Source organism: Neovison vison, chromosome 1 (assembly GCF_020171115.1).
Source record: "Neovison vison isolate M4711 chromosome 1, ASM_NN_V1, whole genome shotgun sequence".
NCBI lineage: Eukaryota > Metazoa > Chordata > Mammalia > Carnivora > Mustelidae > Neogale > Neogale vison.
The window spans coordinates 70,081,323-70,097,551 of record NC_058091.1 but is presented as its reverse complement, the minus strand read 5'-3'; the positions used below and the strand labels follow the sequence as shown (position 1 = coordinate 70,097,551).

The following is a 16,229-nucleotide window of genomic DNA, read 5'->3' as shown; positions in this document are numbered from 1 at the left end:
TAAGTGAAAGCACTCCTATAGTCCTGTGTTCAGGCAATCTAACATCCCCGACAGGCTGTGAGCTTGTACAGGCCCAGAACCACCCCTTACCCACTTCTGCCTGGCTCTCTCCTAGCAATTTCACAGGCTTTTATAGGAATTTAATTGTTTTCATTCATTTAAGCCCATGAAGTGTTTCTATTAGAAGGTAGCCTGCTATTTCTAACTATTTGAAGATCAGGCCAATGGTGGACAGAAGTAGCAATAAGGGGTGTAGGGGGTGGGCAGGGAGGAGACCCACATATTTATACGCACACCCAAATCTTTTCTAATTGGAGGGTGGAGAGAAAAATTGGTAACATAAATTAGGAAGTGTGATCATTTAGCTTAGAGAAGAAGGAGGAAAATGTTAGACACATGCAATAAAGTAGAAAAAAATAAAGCAATGATTACTTTCTATGAGTAGTGTACAAAGTCCTGTGTTAATGCCCCATGAGGAGAGAGAAGAAAGGTCCTTTTCCCAAGGAATAAACAATGCAGATGAAGAAGTAACAGGAGAAAAATCAAGAGTTTCCCAGTTTTCAAACCCAACACAAGTGATTCTTTCAGAAGCTGGTGCATGATTGATTGACAAGTTAATGGTGCAAACAAGTTCAGGGGAAGACAGAGTTGGGACATGACACCATGGGGAGAAGTCATGTGGCTAGAGAGGTAATCACAATGCACAGATGTTCTGATCAGAAACTCTGATAATTGAGAAGATGCCTGATTAGAAGACCAATTAGGTTGGCAGGAGAAAACCTGGGAGAATCCACTAGTGATAGAGATCAAAAGACAGTCTGAGATCATTCCTGAAAGAGTCCTGAATACCAAGCTAAAGCCGGGTTTGATAAATAGACCATGATCTGCACTGTTCCTGGGACTCCCTAGCGTTCCTCAAGCTAGACCAAGGATTCAACCATTCACGTGGCACAGTAGCCTCTTGCCACTTACTCAATACAAGTCACTGAAAAGAATTCTCATCTTAAATTTTTTTAAGCCAAAGGGATAGTCGGACAGCCAGCCAGTAACATTCCACTGGCTGTTGGGATTTTATATTGCATATAATATATGCCAATCAAATTGTCCTGAGTTCCTAATCCACATTTGTTTGAATCTCACACCATTTTATGGGAGCGTATAGTGTGTGACAACTTCTAGATCCTTCCAGAGTATGGACATAGTGAAAACTATTTAACTAAGAAACTTAGTAAGGTCAGTGCCAGAGGTCTGAAAAACCACCTAGGAGAGAGAAAGCAGAATAAGCAATCAAGTAAATAAATAACACCCACTCGAAAGCAATGATCTCAAATTGGACTTCGGAGACCAGTCCTCTACATGAGAAAAGTCAACCTTGACACATTGTACTTTCTGATAAATACTTTTATCATCATCACACCACCGAAAAGAGCCTACATTCTTATCGCCTTATTCATAGCACTAAAGAAAAAAATGGTACTGGCATTCCTGTGTGGGCAGAAACAATGCCCTCAATTCTCAGACTAAAATCAACACGTGGGCACAACTTTCTGATGCCAGAGGGAAATGCAAGCAGCTCTAACTCAGAACGCACATTCACTCTTGCTCCCAAAGCCGTGCAGGAACTTTCACATTTATTCTCTGGCTTAAAAAAAAGCATCAGCTTTTTCTAAGCTGTAGTAAAACCAACTCTATCACAGAAACAGAGGAAGCAAGTATTTTCATTCTTTGCAATCTGAGGATAGAAAAGAGGAAGTGACTGCCGGTAGACATCCGAAGAGTCAAAAGAAAAGGAAACGTAGGTCTCCTGACTTTATACCCACGGCTTCAACTAAGTCTGACTGTGTTTTGACCTGAGAAGAAAGAACCCCGCTGTTTTAACACACTGAGTGTCGCAGGAGTCCTATAGCTGAGTCTCTGGAACATGCAGGCAGGACCCAGGAGACTCCCTACAACTCTTTCCATTCAAAGTCTGGTATTAGAGGAGCTTGTCACATACCATTAAATATTCCAGTAAGATAAAAACAGATGTTATCAAAGACTAGAAATTATAGCAGCTTCATGAGAAAATATAACCCTCAAAGTTTCCCCCTAAAATTTGATATCTTTTATTATCAATAGATGACAAATTTGTATAAAATATAAATTGTAATTTTCACTAAATCCAATGAAAAAATACTTCACACAAAGATGTGGAACAAATGAACACAGACTAGGCCTTGAGTCGAAATGAATGCATGGCTTAGCAATAAGCTTATTGTTACATAAGCCAAAAACAACATTAATTACAGTCAAGCCCCTTCCATATTGTTTTTTCACTTACCTGGAATCATGCTCTAAAAATGTCCTCCTATCCAATATTTATGTTCACACATACTGTATTTGTGGGGCATTTTAATCCACTTTTAACAACACATACTGTTATCTCAAAAGAATGCAGACTCGAAAGATAATTAGTTTTTGAAAACAGAGCTGCCTTGGTTCCCTGAGCAAGCTTATTCATTTAATTCCCGAGGTTCAAGAAAGAATAGGCTCAGATGGCCCACAGGAGAAAAAAATGGGGAAACGAGAAGCCTAAAATGAACAGAATAAGGAATATAGGGATACAGATGGACATCTGGAGATCTAGCCACCTATCTTAAGGAAGTAATTGGAAAAACAGGTGATGTTAGGACACAAACTATACGATCTCCATAATTATCTTTAAGAAAAATAATGCAGTTAATACAGAAACATTTGCATGAAATCGGCTTAAAAGGGGTGCCTCTGTTGACAAAAGGTACTGATGGGTACCACAAACAGGAAACTGCCTAACTTTCCCAATGCTCGAATCACATGGATGAAATCCTATCTATAAAGACTACATCTCAACAGATGCAGTGAATAAAAAAAAGTCCTCCTGCAGTTGCTATGGCCACACAGCTGCCTACTGTGTTCTAAAATCTAAACAGCACTACTGACCTTGCTGTCTCCTCCTTTCCAATGACTTTCCAACCTCTTCCATGTCTCTCCAGCAAATGTTGCTCTATAGATTAGTCTGAATCCTCTCATCCTGGCATTGGAATGCTTTCTAGAACCTCACCTGACTCTATAAGGTCTAAGTTAGGTCATTCTAACTCCTTGAGACTCCTGTACAGACCATCTTCACTCCACTGTTGTAGGTGCCCTAAAAGGGAAGATGATCAGGCCCTCTTCAGAGGGGATGCTACAATCTGTACATGTACATGTGTATGTACATGTACATACAAAAGGAAAAGAGTAACCACATCTAAAAAGTCATGATAGTTAGAATGTTTGACAGTAAACAGATGGAAACAAGTCTCTTCTCCCAAACCAAATAAAGTGAAAGTATGTATTTCCAACATTGTTGAGTGCTCCCAAGTTCAATAGCTATGCTTTCCCGCAACATACTTCCCCAAGGAGTCCTTAGACACCGATTTCCTGTGTAGAGCTGTGGAACTACAGAGAAGCAGCATCAGCACATCACTTGAGCTGTCTAAGGCCAATGCTGGAAGGAAAACAGAAGCGCACTCAAACCACATGATGGCCGCCCTCTGTGCCCTGCTGCTGTATATTAAGAGGAAGTAACAGCAGGCTGGACACATGGCAGACCCGTGCTAATGATACTAAGCAAGCAACCAGAGAACCAAAATGGGAAGAAGCACTTGATAAAAGGGAATCAACGAAAATAGGAAATACAACTTAAAACATGTGCATTGTTAGAAGAGCTACTATGACATTGATGATTTATGGCCTATTGTCAGAAAGTCACTGCTGAGAATTCTAGTGAAATGCTGGTACATGAAATCTGCTGGGGGATCTCATCACTGAAGCCTACTCACATTTCATTTTCCTTCTACTTGAAATGAGAAAAAAATGTACTCAACACGTACATGCTACACACTAATTTCAAATTTATCTACCGTTCTCAAAAAAGTTCATTTTTAATGATATATTAAGTAATCATTTATTAGCTGAAAAGACAATCTGTACATTAATATAGTCATAAAAAATAAAGGTTCCTATGCTTTTGCAACCAAGTTAAGCCTCAGTGAATTTAACTTTGGTTAATTGCAAACTTTGGTGCGTTTAACTTTTCATTCTTTCTCAACTCTGCTTCAAGCAACCCAACAACTACATTCCCCATGAGTAGCAAAGTCATAAAAGAGGGAACAGTCATACAGATAAGAATGTTATGTTGTACCATTCCAAAATGAGATCTGACATCTAATAAATGAGTGCTAAACAGAAGGGAATAAAGGGGGGTGGCACAGTGATTAATATCAGACTTTATTAAGTCAACTGTGACTATAAAACACTTAAATATTCCTAAAAGGGTAACAATGAACAAAGAAAAAAAAACAGACAACCCAAAATTAGATGGCAGAATACAGCCACGTATCAGTTATATAAAATACCCAGCCTAAACTCACCAGTGAAAAGACTAAATTCTCAGGGCACCTGGGTGGCTCAGTCGGTTATAAGTCTGTCTGGCTCAGACCATGATCCCAGGGTCCTGGGACTGAGCACCACACAGGGTTCCCTGCTCGGTGGGGAACCTGTTTCTCTCTCTCTCTCTCTCCCTCTGCTGCCTCTCTTGTGCTATCAAATAAATAAAATCTTTAAAAAAAAAAAAAAAGACTAAATTCTCAAAGTGGATTAAAAAACGTATCTCCTCAAAGATACAAGAGCACAATATCTGAAACCAAAGAAATGGAAAAAGATAGTCCAGGCAAACCCTAACCAAAATAAATCCAGTGCAATTAATATAAATGTCAAAATAAATTTTAAGTTACTATATGATGGCAAAAGGGGAAAAATTTTGTACATGTAGATAAAAGGGGAGGAAAATGACCCATAACAGGATGCAAAAATATTAAGAACTGAATGGCAATGAAAAACCCTATGTTCAAAGTTTGTGCTCTCAACAAGAGATATTAAGGGAAAGCTAGAGCCAAGATTCTGTATATTGACTATTCAACTCAACAAACTAGAAAGGGGCGCCTGGGTGGCTCAGTGGGTTAAGCCGCTGCCTTCGGCTCAGGTCATGATCTCAGGATCCTGGGATCGAGTCCCGCATCAGGCTGTCTGCTCAGCAGGGAGCCTGCTTCCTCCTCTCTCTCTCTGCCTGCCTCTCTGCCTACTTGTGATCTCTCTCTGTCAAATAAATAAATAAAATCTTTAAAAAAAAAAAAAAAAAAAGAAAGAAACTAGAAAAATAACAGGGTAATCCCAAGGAAAAAATAAAGAGCAAAGGGGGGGAAAGGCTACAAAGCAGAAAAGAAAAAAAGGAAACAACAAAGTCATGTTATTTCTTTGAAAAAAAAAAATTTAAAAGGGTAACTCTATAGGAAGAATGATTGGGGGGAAGGCAAATAACACTAGACATAAAAATGGAATAAAAACTGAATATACAAGACATCAATGCTATGAAAAACCTCAGGCCAGCCAATGTATCAAATTAGAGGAAATGGAGAGCTATCCCTAAAAATATAAATTACTAAAACTGACTCAAGAAAAAACAGAAACTGTCAGTATTTAAATCAATGATTTAAAATAACAAAAACAAAAAGACCCACTCTACAACTCTCCTCTTTACATTAGGCCGAGACAGTTTTAAAGGCGAGTTCTACCACATCTCCAAAGAATAAATAAACCATCAATTATCCAAAGTTTTCCAGAGAATATTAAAAAGGAAGCAACTTCATGAGGCTTATAACCTAGGTCACAAAATCTCATACAGTAGATAAAAGAAAGTTAAAAGTAATATATGCAAAAACCCTACATTAAAAAATACAGAATGAATACCAAGTCAACACAAATAAGTAGAGACAATGGAAAAATTCACCTTGGTGGATACTGGCTGGAATTGAAATTGGCACAACCACTTTGGGGAACACTTGGCAGTACTGGGGAAATCTAAGGAAGGACAACTTCATTCTATCAATATTCCAATTCCACAATGTCCCAACTCCACTACAAAGTGTCCACCCTGAAGAAACTCTTGCACAGTAAACAAGGCAAGGTAAGCGATTATGTTCACTGAAGCACTGACTGGTATACTACAAAAAGAAATGGAGCCTCCGTGGAGGAAGGGAGAAACTCATTCAGTCATTCACAGTAAACTAGACAGCAGTTAAACAAAGTAGATTTACATGCTGTAAAAAGAGATGTACAGAGCAAGAGAGGGGAGATGGGATGGAGACTTTAGCAGTCTTGAAGTTTTTAGTTCTTAAAAAAGAAATCTGAAACACATGGCAACATGGGAACATCTGACTAAAATTTTTATGGTGAATTGTCAATTATTTCCTAGATTTTTGTAGTTTTTACATACATCGTGATTTTAAAAGACAGACCACAAAAATAGATTTAAACCATAAAATACATTGGTAAATCTTGAGGTATGGTGATACAAAGAGATTCAGAGATAGCAGGGACCTTCTGAATTACCTAAGGAATCTTATATTCTATAGACGAAGTCAGTTTCTGGGCCTCAGTTTGGTTTGAATAAATGACTTAAGGTCAAGTTATCATATCAAGCTGGTTCTCATATTCTAGACACCCTAATTTCTAGGATAGGTAGGAGAAACAAGGGACATGTGGTCAAATGTAACTGAGTCAAGTTCAGACCAGCTACCCATTGTGTTCCTTACTGTCCCCTCACCCCCAGATACACAGTGTCAGGCAGTCTTCCCCACGCCCCTCCTTGTCTCTCTCAGAGCTTTAAGGATTTTTAATCCTCTTTTGCTACTCCTGTTCTTGAAATAAATGAAATATCAGAATAATTATAACTAAAATGAGTAAAGAAAAGGCAAGGACTTAGGAGCCATTCATCTTAGCACCCTCCAACCTTGTACTCTAATACACATTTAAATATATAATAAACTACTGTTCAACTAGATAGGTCTATCTTACCAAGCTGAATGCTTTCACTGTAAAGTATAACTTCTATTTTTAATAAGAAAGAATGTAAGGAATGAGGAAAAAATAACTTTAATATGTAAATAGATGAGAAGACCCTCAAAAAAGATTATTTAGAGACCATATTTTCAATGAACAAAAGAGGTCCCACGCGTAGCAAATGGAACAGACTAGTTTGCCGGTCAGGTCCATGACGTCTGGAATCACAATGCCAGCTCTGGAATTCGGGCTCACCCACGAACTAGCTGGGAAACTCCAGACAAGTTATGTTAACTCTCTAAGCCTTACATTTGCCCACTGTAACAATGAAAATACCCACCACAATACCTACCAACACCTACCTCACAGTCTCACAAGTGCGATGTGAACTCATCCAACGAAAGCAGCTGACACAGTTCTTCAGTGAACATCAACTATTAGCATACGTTCTTGTAAATAAAGCAACTTAGCTATGAAAAGCAACAAGCTCTTCTGACTGACAAAATTATAAGGTATAAGACGATTTAAAAAATTATATTGGTTTTGGTCACATCCAAGCTAATGAGTTACATGCCTTGTAAATCAAGAGTGTTTTTTAATTAAATAACACTAAATAATTGAGCTTAATTTTAAATCTGTATATGACTCGGAATTAAAAAGAAAAAAAAAATAACAGGTAGTGTTAAGGTGAAATTAGCGTGGCTCTTGAAATAATCAACATAGCACTACTGGTTTTCCTCAAGCGAATCCCTTACGGGCAAGGGTAATAGTCCAACCATATAATGTCCATTCAGAACAAACACCTGCCAACCCACGTGACCCAAGCAAACTAGCCGAACCCTGGTCCTGATTCCCGCCCCGCCGCAAGGGTCAGGAAATATGGTCTGTAATAGAAATGACCCTCTTCTAGGTTTTCTTGTTTTTTGAAGCAAAACTGACAGGCCAGTTTATAGGAACACAGCAAGGTACACACTATGCTGCCACACCAGTGAGGGCAGCCCGTCCTTCCGCTCTCCAGTTGGGCCCTGTCTCACCTCCAGGTCACAGCTGTACTCGGTGCCGTCCAGGAGGATCACTTTGCACTGGACCGTTTTGGTCCTCTTGCTGGTTTTCTGGGAGGACTTCTCTGCTTTTAGCTCATTGGTCTGCACTTCCTTGGTCTCCCTCTTTGCTGCTGCTTCTGACTTGTCTTCCTGCATTTCCTTCACCTTCTCTTCTCTCTCCTTCCTTACCTCTCCAGCAGGCTGTTAAGGGAAAAAAGGAAGTTCATACTAAAGTTAGCTAATCTGCAGAAGACCCAAGTATTCAAAGGAAAATCTTCGGTAAGAATCGTGATTGTCAAACACCGTCAGCCTCAGAATTTTAAAGACCTCAAGATTTTGCCGGAAAGGGTATTTCCCTTCCCACAATCCACCGCCCATTTTCTCATTTTGCCGATTTGGTAATTTCAGCATTAAATAAATAAAAGAAACTATGTCCTGGCCACTAAAATTTAAATATCATTTCAAATATAAAATATAAATATAAAATATAATTCCGCATCATGGCAAAACCTAGGCTTCATTAAGCAACCAAAATGCTCACATGCACAAATCTATTTCTTCCTACTCACTTAACACTTACATACATCAAATCAAAGGTATTAAAATCTATACTACTTAAAAAGGAGAGGTGGTAGAATTCGGAGAGTATCCATTTAACCTTAAAAGGAAGAGTCATGAATTGTTTTTTATTGTTTGCATAAATAGTCGATTTTTTGGTCTTATTATCTCGGCCAGGTTTAAAGAAGTAACGAGAAGGCCGTGGCAGACATTGTAAGCCACAGTAGTATCTGAATATAAGAAATCTGGATAGGATTCCAAAGAAAAAACTCCTTTTTGGTATGTGGTTAAAACACCAAGCTTTCGGGGTGCCTGGGTGGCTCAGTGGGTTAAAGCCTCTGCCTTCAACTCGGGTCATGATCCCAGGGTCCTGGGATCAAGCCCTGCATCAGGCTCTCTGCTCAACAGGGAGCCTCCTTCCTCCTCTCTCTCTCTCTGCCTGCCTCTCGGCCTACTGTGATCTCTGTCTGTGAAATAAATGAATAAAATCTTAAAAAACAAACAAACAAACAAACCAAGCTTTCACTTCCAGACAATTCATTCTCAAACATACCTGTGCCTCAGCACGGCTCACAGAGGGCTTCTCTTCCTTGACATCAACTTTCACCTCCTGCTGCTTTCTCTGAGAGGTTTCTTCAACATCGCCCTTGGCCTGCCTTTCTCCTTCAGGAAGGGATTCCTCTTGGTCTAAAACCTCCTCCACGGCAGCCTGGGCAGGCTCTTTTTTATCTCCTCCGTCTTTAGCCGCTACTAAGGTATAGGACTTCTGTTTCTTAAGCCACGGGGGTATGAATCGAGAAATGCCCCGGCTCTCAGATGGATCCCTCTCTTTCTTCTGGCGGCGTGAACTACTTTGGCTTTCAGCTGTAGGAGAAGACTGGGAACGTTTTTCCTCCTCCGGATCGGAGGACTGATTCTGCTGATTTTCTGCTACTTCTTTAGGTTTCTCCTTGGTGGCATCTGCTCCTAATGGCTCAGATTCCTTCTTCACCTCAGATGTGGAGCCTACTTCAGTGGTCATGGTTACAGCATATGCTGTAAATGAAACAAAACAAACAAAAAAAAATCACAAAATGTTATCATACAAACTCACAGTTTTAGTTTAGAGGTAAGGAACGGTGTGGAGGAAGGGTAGGAAAGGAAACGGCAGGGAGATGATGGGGAGAAAACGTGTAGAGGAGGAGAGCTCATAAGCACAAAACAAAATGGAGATTGCTACTCTTAGAATTCTCCATCAGAATCAAGAACCAGAAGTTACATCACAATAGAACTAACTGACTCTGTACTGGTAGGACTTAAAACCGTTAACAGCTTAGAGTGTTTATTTTTATTAAGTTTCATCTAGCCATAAATAATTTTCCCTGCAAAACTCCCATATTTTTAAAGGAAAGTTACTTTTCTTTCTACTTAGTATCCCTTATTCTATAATACAAAAATTTATTGGTAATGTTAGAAAGTATGGAAACAAATTTCACTGTAATTTCACATAGTGAAATCAAAATCTACAAAATTGTGAGGTATCGTGCTCACTTCAGCAGCACATGTACAAAAATGGGAGGTATAAAAAAAATCAGGTATTATAAAGATGAAGTCTCAATGTGGAGTGCTTAAAAGTGAGAAAATTAGATCTGGGGGAAAGAAGTTATTTTTTTTCCCCCAATTTAAATCCCATAATATACCAACATTATTTCAGTGCAGCAGTCCTCTGAGAATACTCAGACTACGATAAAAAATCTAACCCTCCATCCCACTCAACCTCAAACACGGTTTTCCTTGTAGATGAGATTTTAAGATAAGTATCTCAGGGCCCCTAATAGGAACCAAATGAAGACATTATAGCAGTGGGGAGAAGGGCATCTAATAATTGGTCCTATCACAACTAATGGAAAAAAAAAAAATTAAATCTGAAAGTAGGGCACCTGAGTGGCTCAGCTGGTTAAGCAGCGGACTCTCAGGTCATAATCTCACATCCTGGGTTTGAGCCCCACAGTGGATTCTGTGCTCAGCAGGGAGTCTGCTTGAGACTCTCTCTCTCTTTCCCTCTGTCCCCCGCCCCAGTCACACTCTAAAATAAATCTATAAAAAATAAATAAATCTGAAAGTAAATAGTTGTCTCAATTTCACATAAGCAAAGAGGTACTTTTTAAAGTATAGCTCCCCCACTGACATTAAAAAAAAAAAAAATAGGAACAGCAGAGAGTATACTCTCTCCTCTCTCGACAATGATAAAAGGTCAGGCACCCTAGCCACAGCAAATTTTCCAGCTATCTTCAAAAGTGGTACAAACCTTGAATAGCTCAAAACGTAAAAATACACTTGTTCTTTTTAAAAGCTTTATTGAGATATAATTCACATACCATAAAATTCACCAACTTAGAAAGTGGGTTAATGGTCTTGAGACTAGTCACAAGATCAACAATGATCACCACTATATAATTCTAGAACATTTTCATCATTCCCAAAAAAACTTTGTAACCCAGTAATAGTCACTCTCCCCCTCGTCCAGCTCCTGGCAATTATTTTCAATCCATGTGGATCTGACTATTCTAGACATTTCAAATAGATGGCATTTTCACTGAGCATAACACTTTCAGGGTTCATCCATGTTGTAGCATGTATCAGTATTAAACTCATTAAAATATTCTTCACCATCTTTTGCAAATCACGTATCTGATAAAAGTCTAGTATCTAGGGTGCCTGGATGGCTCAGATGGTTAACTGTCTGCCTTCGGCTCAGGTCAGGATCCTGGAGTCGAGCCCCACATCAGGCTCCCTGCTCAAGTGGGGAGCCTGCTTCTCCCTCTGCCAATCTCTGTCTCCATGAATAAATAAATAAAATATTTTTTTAAAAAAGGCCAGTATCTAGAATATATCAAGAACTCCGATAACATTAAAGACAAAAAAAAAGAAAAATTTATGGGCAAAGAAGTTTGAGTAGACACTTCTCCAATAAAAATATACAAATGGCCAATAAGCACTTGAAACAACACTCATCATCATCAGTCATTAGGAAGATACAAACCCAAACCACCATGAGATGCCACTTCATATACACTAAAGGATGGCTATCATCAAACAGACAGTAACAAGTACTGGTGAAGATGGGGAAAATGTAGAGCTCTCAACCTTGATGGCAGGAATGTGAGATGATGCAGCTCCTTTGGAAAAGTTTTTCAAATAGTTAGTTAGCATAGGACTTAGCAATTCCACTCCTAGGTATATACCCAAGAGAAATGAAAACATATGTTCCCAGGAAAACTTGTCAACAAATGTTCCTAACAGCCTTATTCATACTACTCAAAAAACAGAAACATCCCAAATTCTTACCAACTGATAGAGGGATCAAAATGGGTGTGTCCATACAATATTATTACATCATAAAAAGGACTGATGTACAATATATGTTGCCACAAACTACACTTGAAAACATTATTCTAAGTGAAAAATTCAAAAGGTCTGGGATGCATGCATGCATGGCTCAGTCGGTTAAGTGTCTGCCTTCGGCTAAGGTCATGATCCCAGGGTTCTGGGATTGAATCCTGCATCAGGCTCCTTGCTCAGCAGGGAGCCTGCTTCTCCCTCTGCCTGCCACTTCCCCTTCTTGTGCTCACTCTCTCTCTCTCTCTCTCTCTCTGAAAAATAAATAAAACCTTTAAAAAATATATAAAAGTTCACATGCTGAATAAGCAAATCCATAAAGACAAAGTAGATTAGTGGTTGCAAAGGGCTGGAAGATGGAGAGAATAGTGAGCAGCGACGAACAGATAACAGGGTTTCCTGGGGGGTGATGAAAATGTTCTGGAATTACACAGTGGTAATGGTTGTACAACCCTGTGAATATACTGAAAACTACTGAATTGTAATCTTTAAAAGAGTGAGAATTCAATAACTAAAAATAATTTTAAAAATGCTATTCATAGAGTGCCTGGGTGTCTCAGTGGGTTAAGCATCTGACTCTTGATTTAGGCTCAGGTCGTGATTTCAGGATCCTGAGATGGGACCCCATCAGGCTCTGCACTCAGCAGGGAGTCTGCCTGTCCTTCTCCCTGTTCTCCTTCCCCTACTCATGCTTGCACTCTCTCTCAAATAAAATCTTTTAAAAAAATGTTATTCACTTTTAATATGTGAAGATGAAAACATTCAGTCAGCTTGCCTATATTTAATGGGCCCCTACAGTGTGCCAGGTACAGGGCCCATGAATAAAGCACTATCTTTGAGAAGGTGAAGGTAGGGGAGAAGGTGGTGTACAGGTGAGTCAAGAGCACATTGCTTTAAAAAAGGCACAAGACAGATACTTCACCCAGATTCAGAGAAGAGGGTCATTAGGTAAGCCTTTCTGCAAAAGTAGACATCTGTGTTGCTTTAAAATGATGAGCCTTCACTCGGGCAAGGGAGTCAGTTGGGAGGCATGTAGAAACATAAAAAATTCCTCTTACAGGAAACCACAAGGACTGCACAATAATACACTGCACGAGTGAAGTGGGAGCTTGCTACAGGGATAGGGAAGAAGGGGAGAGGTGAATTGGCAATGACAAAGTAGAAGAGTAGAATCCAGGACATAAAAGGTTGTGTGTATCATGCTAAGAAAGCGCTTGAGGTTGATTTAAAAAGAGTAAAAAGTCCCATAGCATTTTACAGAGACAGGAGTAATGTAATCAGACCCACATTTTGGATAGCCCAGCCTGGCTGGAAAATACAGGATGAGAGAAGAGGCTGAAAGAGAACAATAATCCATACACATGAGAAGATGAGGGTCTCCGTTTGGGCAGCAGCAGTGAGACAAAGGAGAAGAAATGCTTCCAATGGTAAAGAGGTTGACGGCACGACACAGTGTCCACAATGAATGTAGCAAGTGAAGAGAGGAAAAGGGTCGAGGGAAAGTCTCGGGTCATGGGAGACTGGGGTGATGGTGGAACCACCCACTGGAATGAGGAACAAGGAAAGAGCGTCTGACTGAGACAAATCTGGTTTTGAATTCACTGCAATTGACCAGTCTCTCGAGTTGACCACATGGCACACAGGTCTTGAACAGAGACCGGATATGTGTGAGAGATGCAGATTTGGGAGATGTCATCATGTGGGGGACAGCTAAAAGCACCAGTGATACCGACGCCACCTAGAGAAGAAGTGTATTTGAGTTTAGAGGGGCCTGAGCAGAACTTTATCCCCACCCTACATTTCAGGGTCAGGTAGAAGAAAAGGCATGAGGGAGAGGAGAAATACATAGTGAGACCAGGAGCTGAGAGGAACTACTATCTTTGAGGGCAACGCTACCAAGGAGGAATAGTTAGGTAACGAGAACATTTACAGTCCAATCTTACTTCTCATTTTTAGGCATTTATTTTTAATTCTATCTGTGTTTGAATATTTGCGTGTATCAGTTCACTATCTCTATAAAGTATAAAAGTATTAAGTGTAGGTCTGTTAGTAACATGCCTAACTTCTATTGTGTTGACCTCAGATCACCAAATGTAAACACTGTATTTTGTCAAACTGGGAAGTAAATCCCACAAATAAAGCCAGGTGGGCTACATGGGTTCTGGCCTGTTATATTGTGGAAAAAGTCTATCATCAATATTCCTGAGGATCAAAAACTGGTGATATTGAGCAAAATTAAGCTATATGTTTTACATAGTTTTTGTGGAAAATATTAGTTCAATATAAACTAAAATGTGAATATTAAGGCGTCACCTTCATTTAGGAAGACAAGAGGCATGATTCATTAAGTCATTGTAAAGCTCATGTCATCATTACTGAGCTTTCTTCTCCAAAGATTTGAAATGAAAGCTCAGGTAAATAGAATGAAGTTACTATTCATAAGCCTAAGTTGTTTTTTACCCTCAATTTATTTAAAATTAATTGATTTTAATAAGAGAATCAGTTGTTCTCTTTATTAGCTTGATTTTGTTGTTTAAATTCCACATAAAGGAGATATCTTAAGCCGTCTTTCTCTGACATTTCACTCACTATAATGTTCTTTGGGTCCATCCATGTCACTGTAAATGGCAAGATTCCAATCTTGTTTATGAATAAATAGTCGTGTGTGTATGCATGCATGTGTGTGTCACAATTTCTTTATCCATTCTCCCATCAATGGAATCTTATGTTGTTTCCACATGTTGGCTATTGTAAATAATGCTACAGTGAACATGGGTTCATGTACCTTTTTGAGTTAATGTGCTTTCGTTTTCTTCTAATAACTCAGAAAAGGAATTGCTGAAACACATGGTAGTTAATTTTTCCTTTTTTTTTTTTTAATTTTCTGAGGGACGTCCACACTGTTTTCTCTAGTGGGTGTATCACTATTAGGTATTTAAAATGCAAAACCATGCCTTCCAGTAAGACCTTTACATGAGTTCTTGAACTGGCCCCATATTGCACAGAAGGTCTTTTTCCTTCTTTAAAGTAGCATTTTTCCATGTACCACTTAAGTGGAGATTATTTACATTAATCACAAAATGACCAAAGCTGACTTATAGTATATACTCTCTAATTACATTTTAACAGTTGAACCAATGCCCTGATAGAAATTAAAATAAAAATGTCCCACCCTTGTCCAAGCTAATCAAGATAATTGGTAGCTCTCTAATTATCTTGGCTATGAGAAATAATCTGGAGACCAATCAAGTAAAGTTGATTTTTGATCAAAATATTTTAAATATATATATTTAATGAAATGAAATATAAAATTAAAGTTTTCACTATATGTTAGAAGCTTTAATATTTATATTTTAATCATAAGAGCTATCACTTACTGGGTCAGAAATGATACACGTAATTTCTGCTCTTCAAAACATCCTACAGAAGAGGTATTATCCCCATGTTGTATGTAATAAAAAGTTAAGTGACTTGTCCAAGGCCATTGAATGGAGGACCACACAGCTGTGTGCATGTGTTTTCACCTGTATTTCATAATGTTGGAATGACTGAATCAACTAGGGCTCTTGGCGTAATCCTCAAAGAAAATCCCCACCAGTTTGTGAAAATGACTACAGAATATGAATCAATTGCCATTCATTATAATTAGGGCTGGCCCTCCCCCAATAAGAAATTTATAGATGAGTTCCCATCACAAAGGAAATCATATTTGAATGTTATGACTTGGCCATTCACAACTGAGCTGATGGGCAGAATTTTAAGACAAGGTGTTAACACGGAGACAAAGAGCACAGATAAACCAGACCTTTATTCCTCACAAAGTTAGTCTTCCTCAATCACTACTGTATTCACACTTATAAGTTGTTAAGAACTTCGGAGCAGATCAATAGCATCCATCCAAATGCAAATTACAAGATAAAAAAGCAGGAGGGAGGCGGGTGGGTAGTGGACTACACGGGTGATGGATATTAAGGAGGGCACTTGCTGTGATGAGCACTAGGTGTTGTATTTAAGTGATGAATCACTGAATTCCACTCCTGAAATCAATATCGCATTATATGGTAGCTGGATGCCAAACAAAAATTAAAAACAAAAACAAGATAAACAATAGAACTGGCTAATTGTATAAAATTGTATTTTGTAAATACTCAAAAATAAGGGTGGATTTAATTATCTGTAAATAAGTACATTCTTAAAATAGTTTCTAAGAGATCAACAAAGCTCAAAACTAAACACTACCTTCTTTGTTGACCTAACGGTTTCTTGAACAAATTACCACCATCGAGAAAACATGATTATAGCACAGCCATTCACCATAATTATCATGCCTGTGACTCTCAAGAGTTTCAAATG

General features: G+C 38.8%; 1 protein-coding gene across 12 annotated transcripts in view; it reads right to left on the bottom strand.

Annotated features, from left to right (window-relative positions):
- The window catches only part of EPB41L2 (erythrocyte membrane protein band 4.1 like 2), a 213,463-nt gene that overhangs the window by 102,472 nt on the left and 94,762 nt on the right, over positions 1-16,229 (bottom strand). For all 12 annotated transcript variants that reach the window (XR_006384594.1, XR_006384595.1, XM_044248921.1 and 9 more), the window contains exons 2-3: positions 9,052-9,533; positions 7,932-8,141 (exon numbers count right to left, since the gene is read on the bottom strand). Coding sequence is in view for 10 of the 12 variants with exons in the window: in XM_044248921.1 (XP_044104856.1) it covers positions 7,932-8,141; positions 9,052-9,519 (678 nt within the window). In the remaining 2 variants the exon portion in view is untranslated. The remainder of the gene's footprint in view (positions 1-7,931; positions 8,142-9,051; positions 9,534-16,229) is intronic.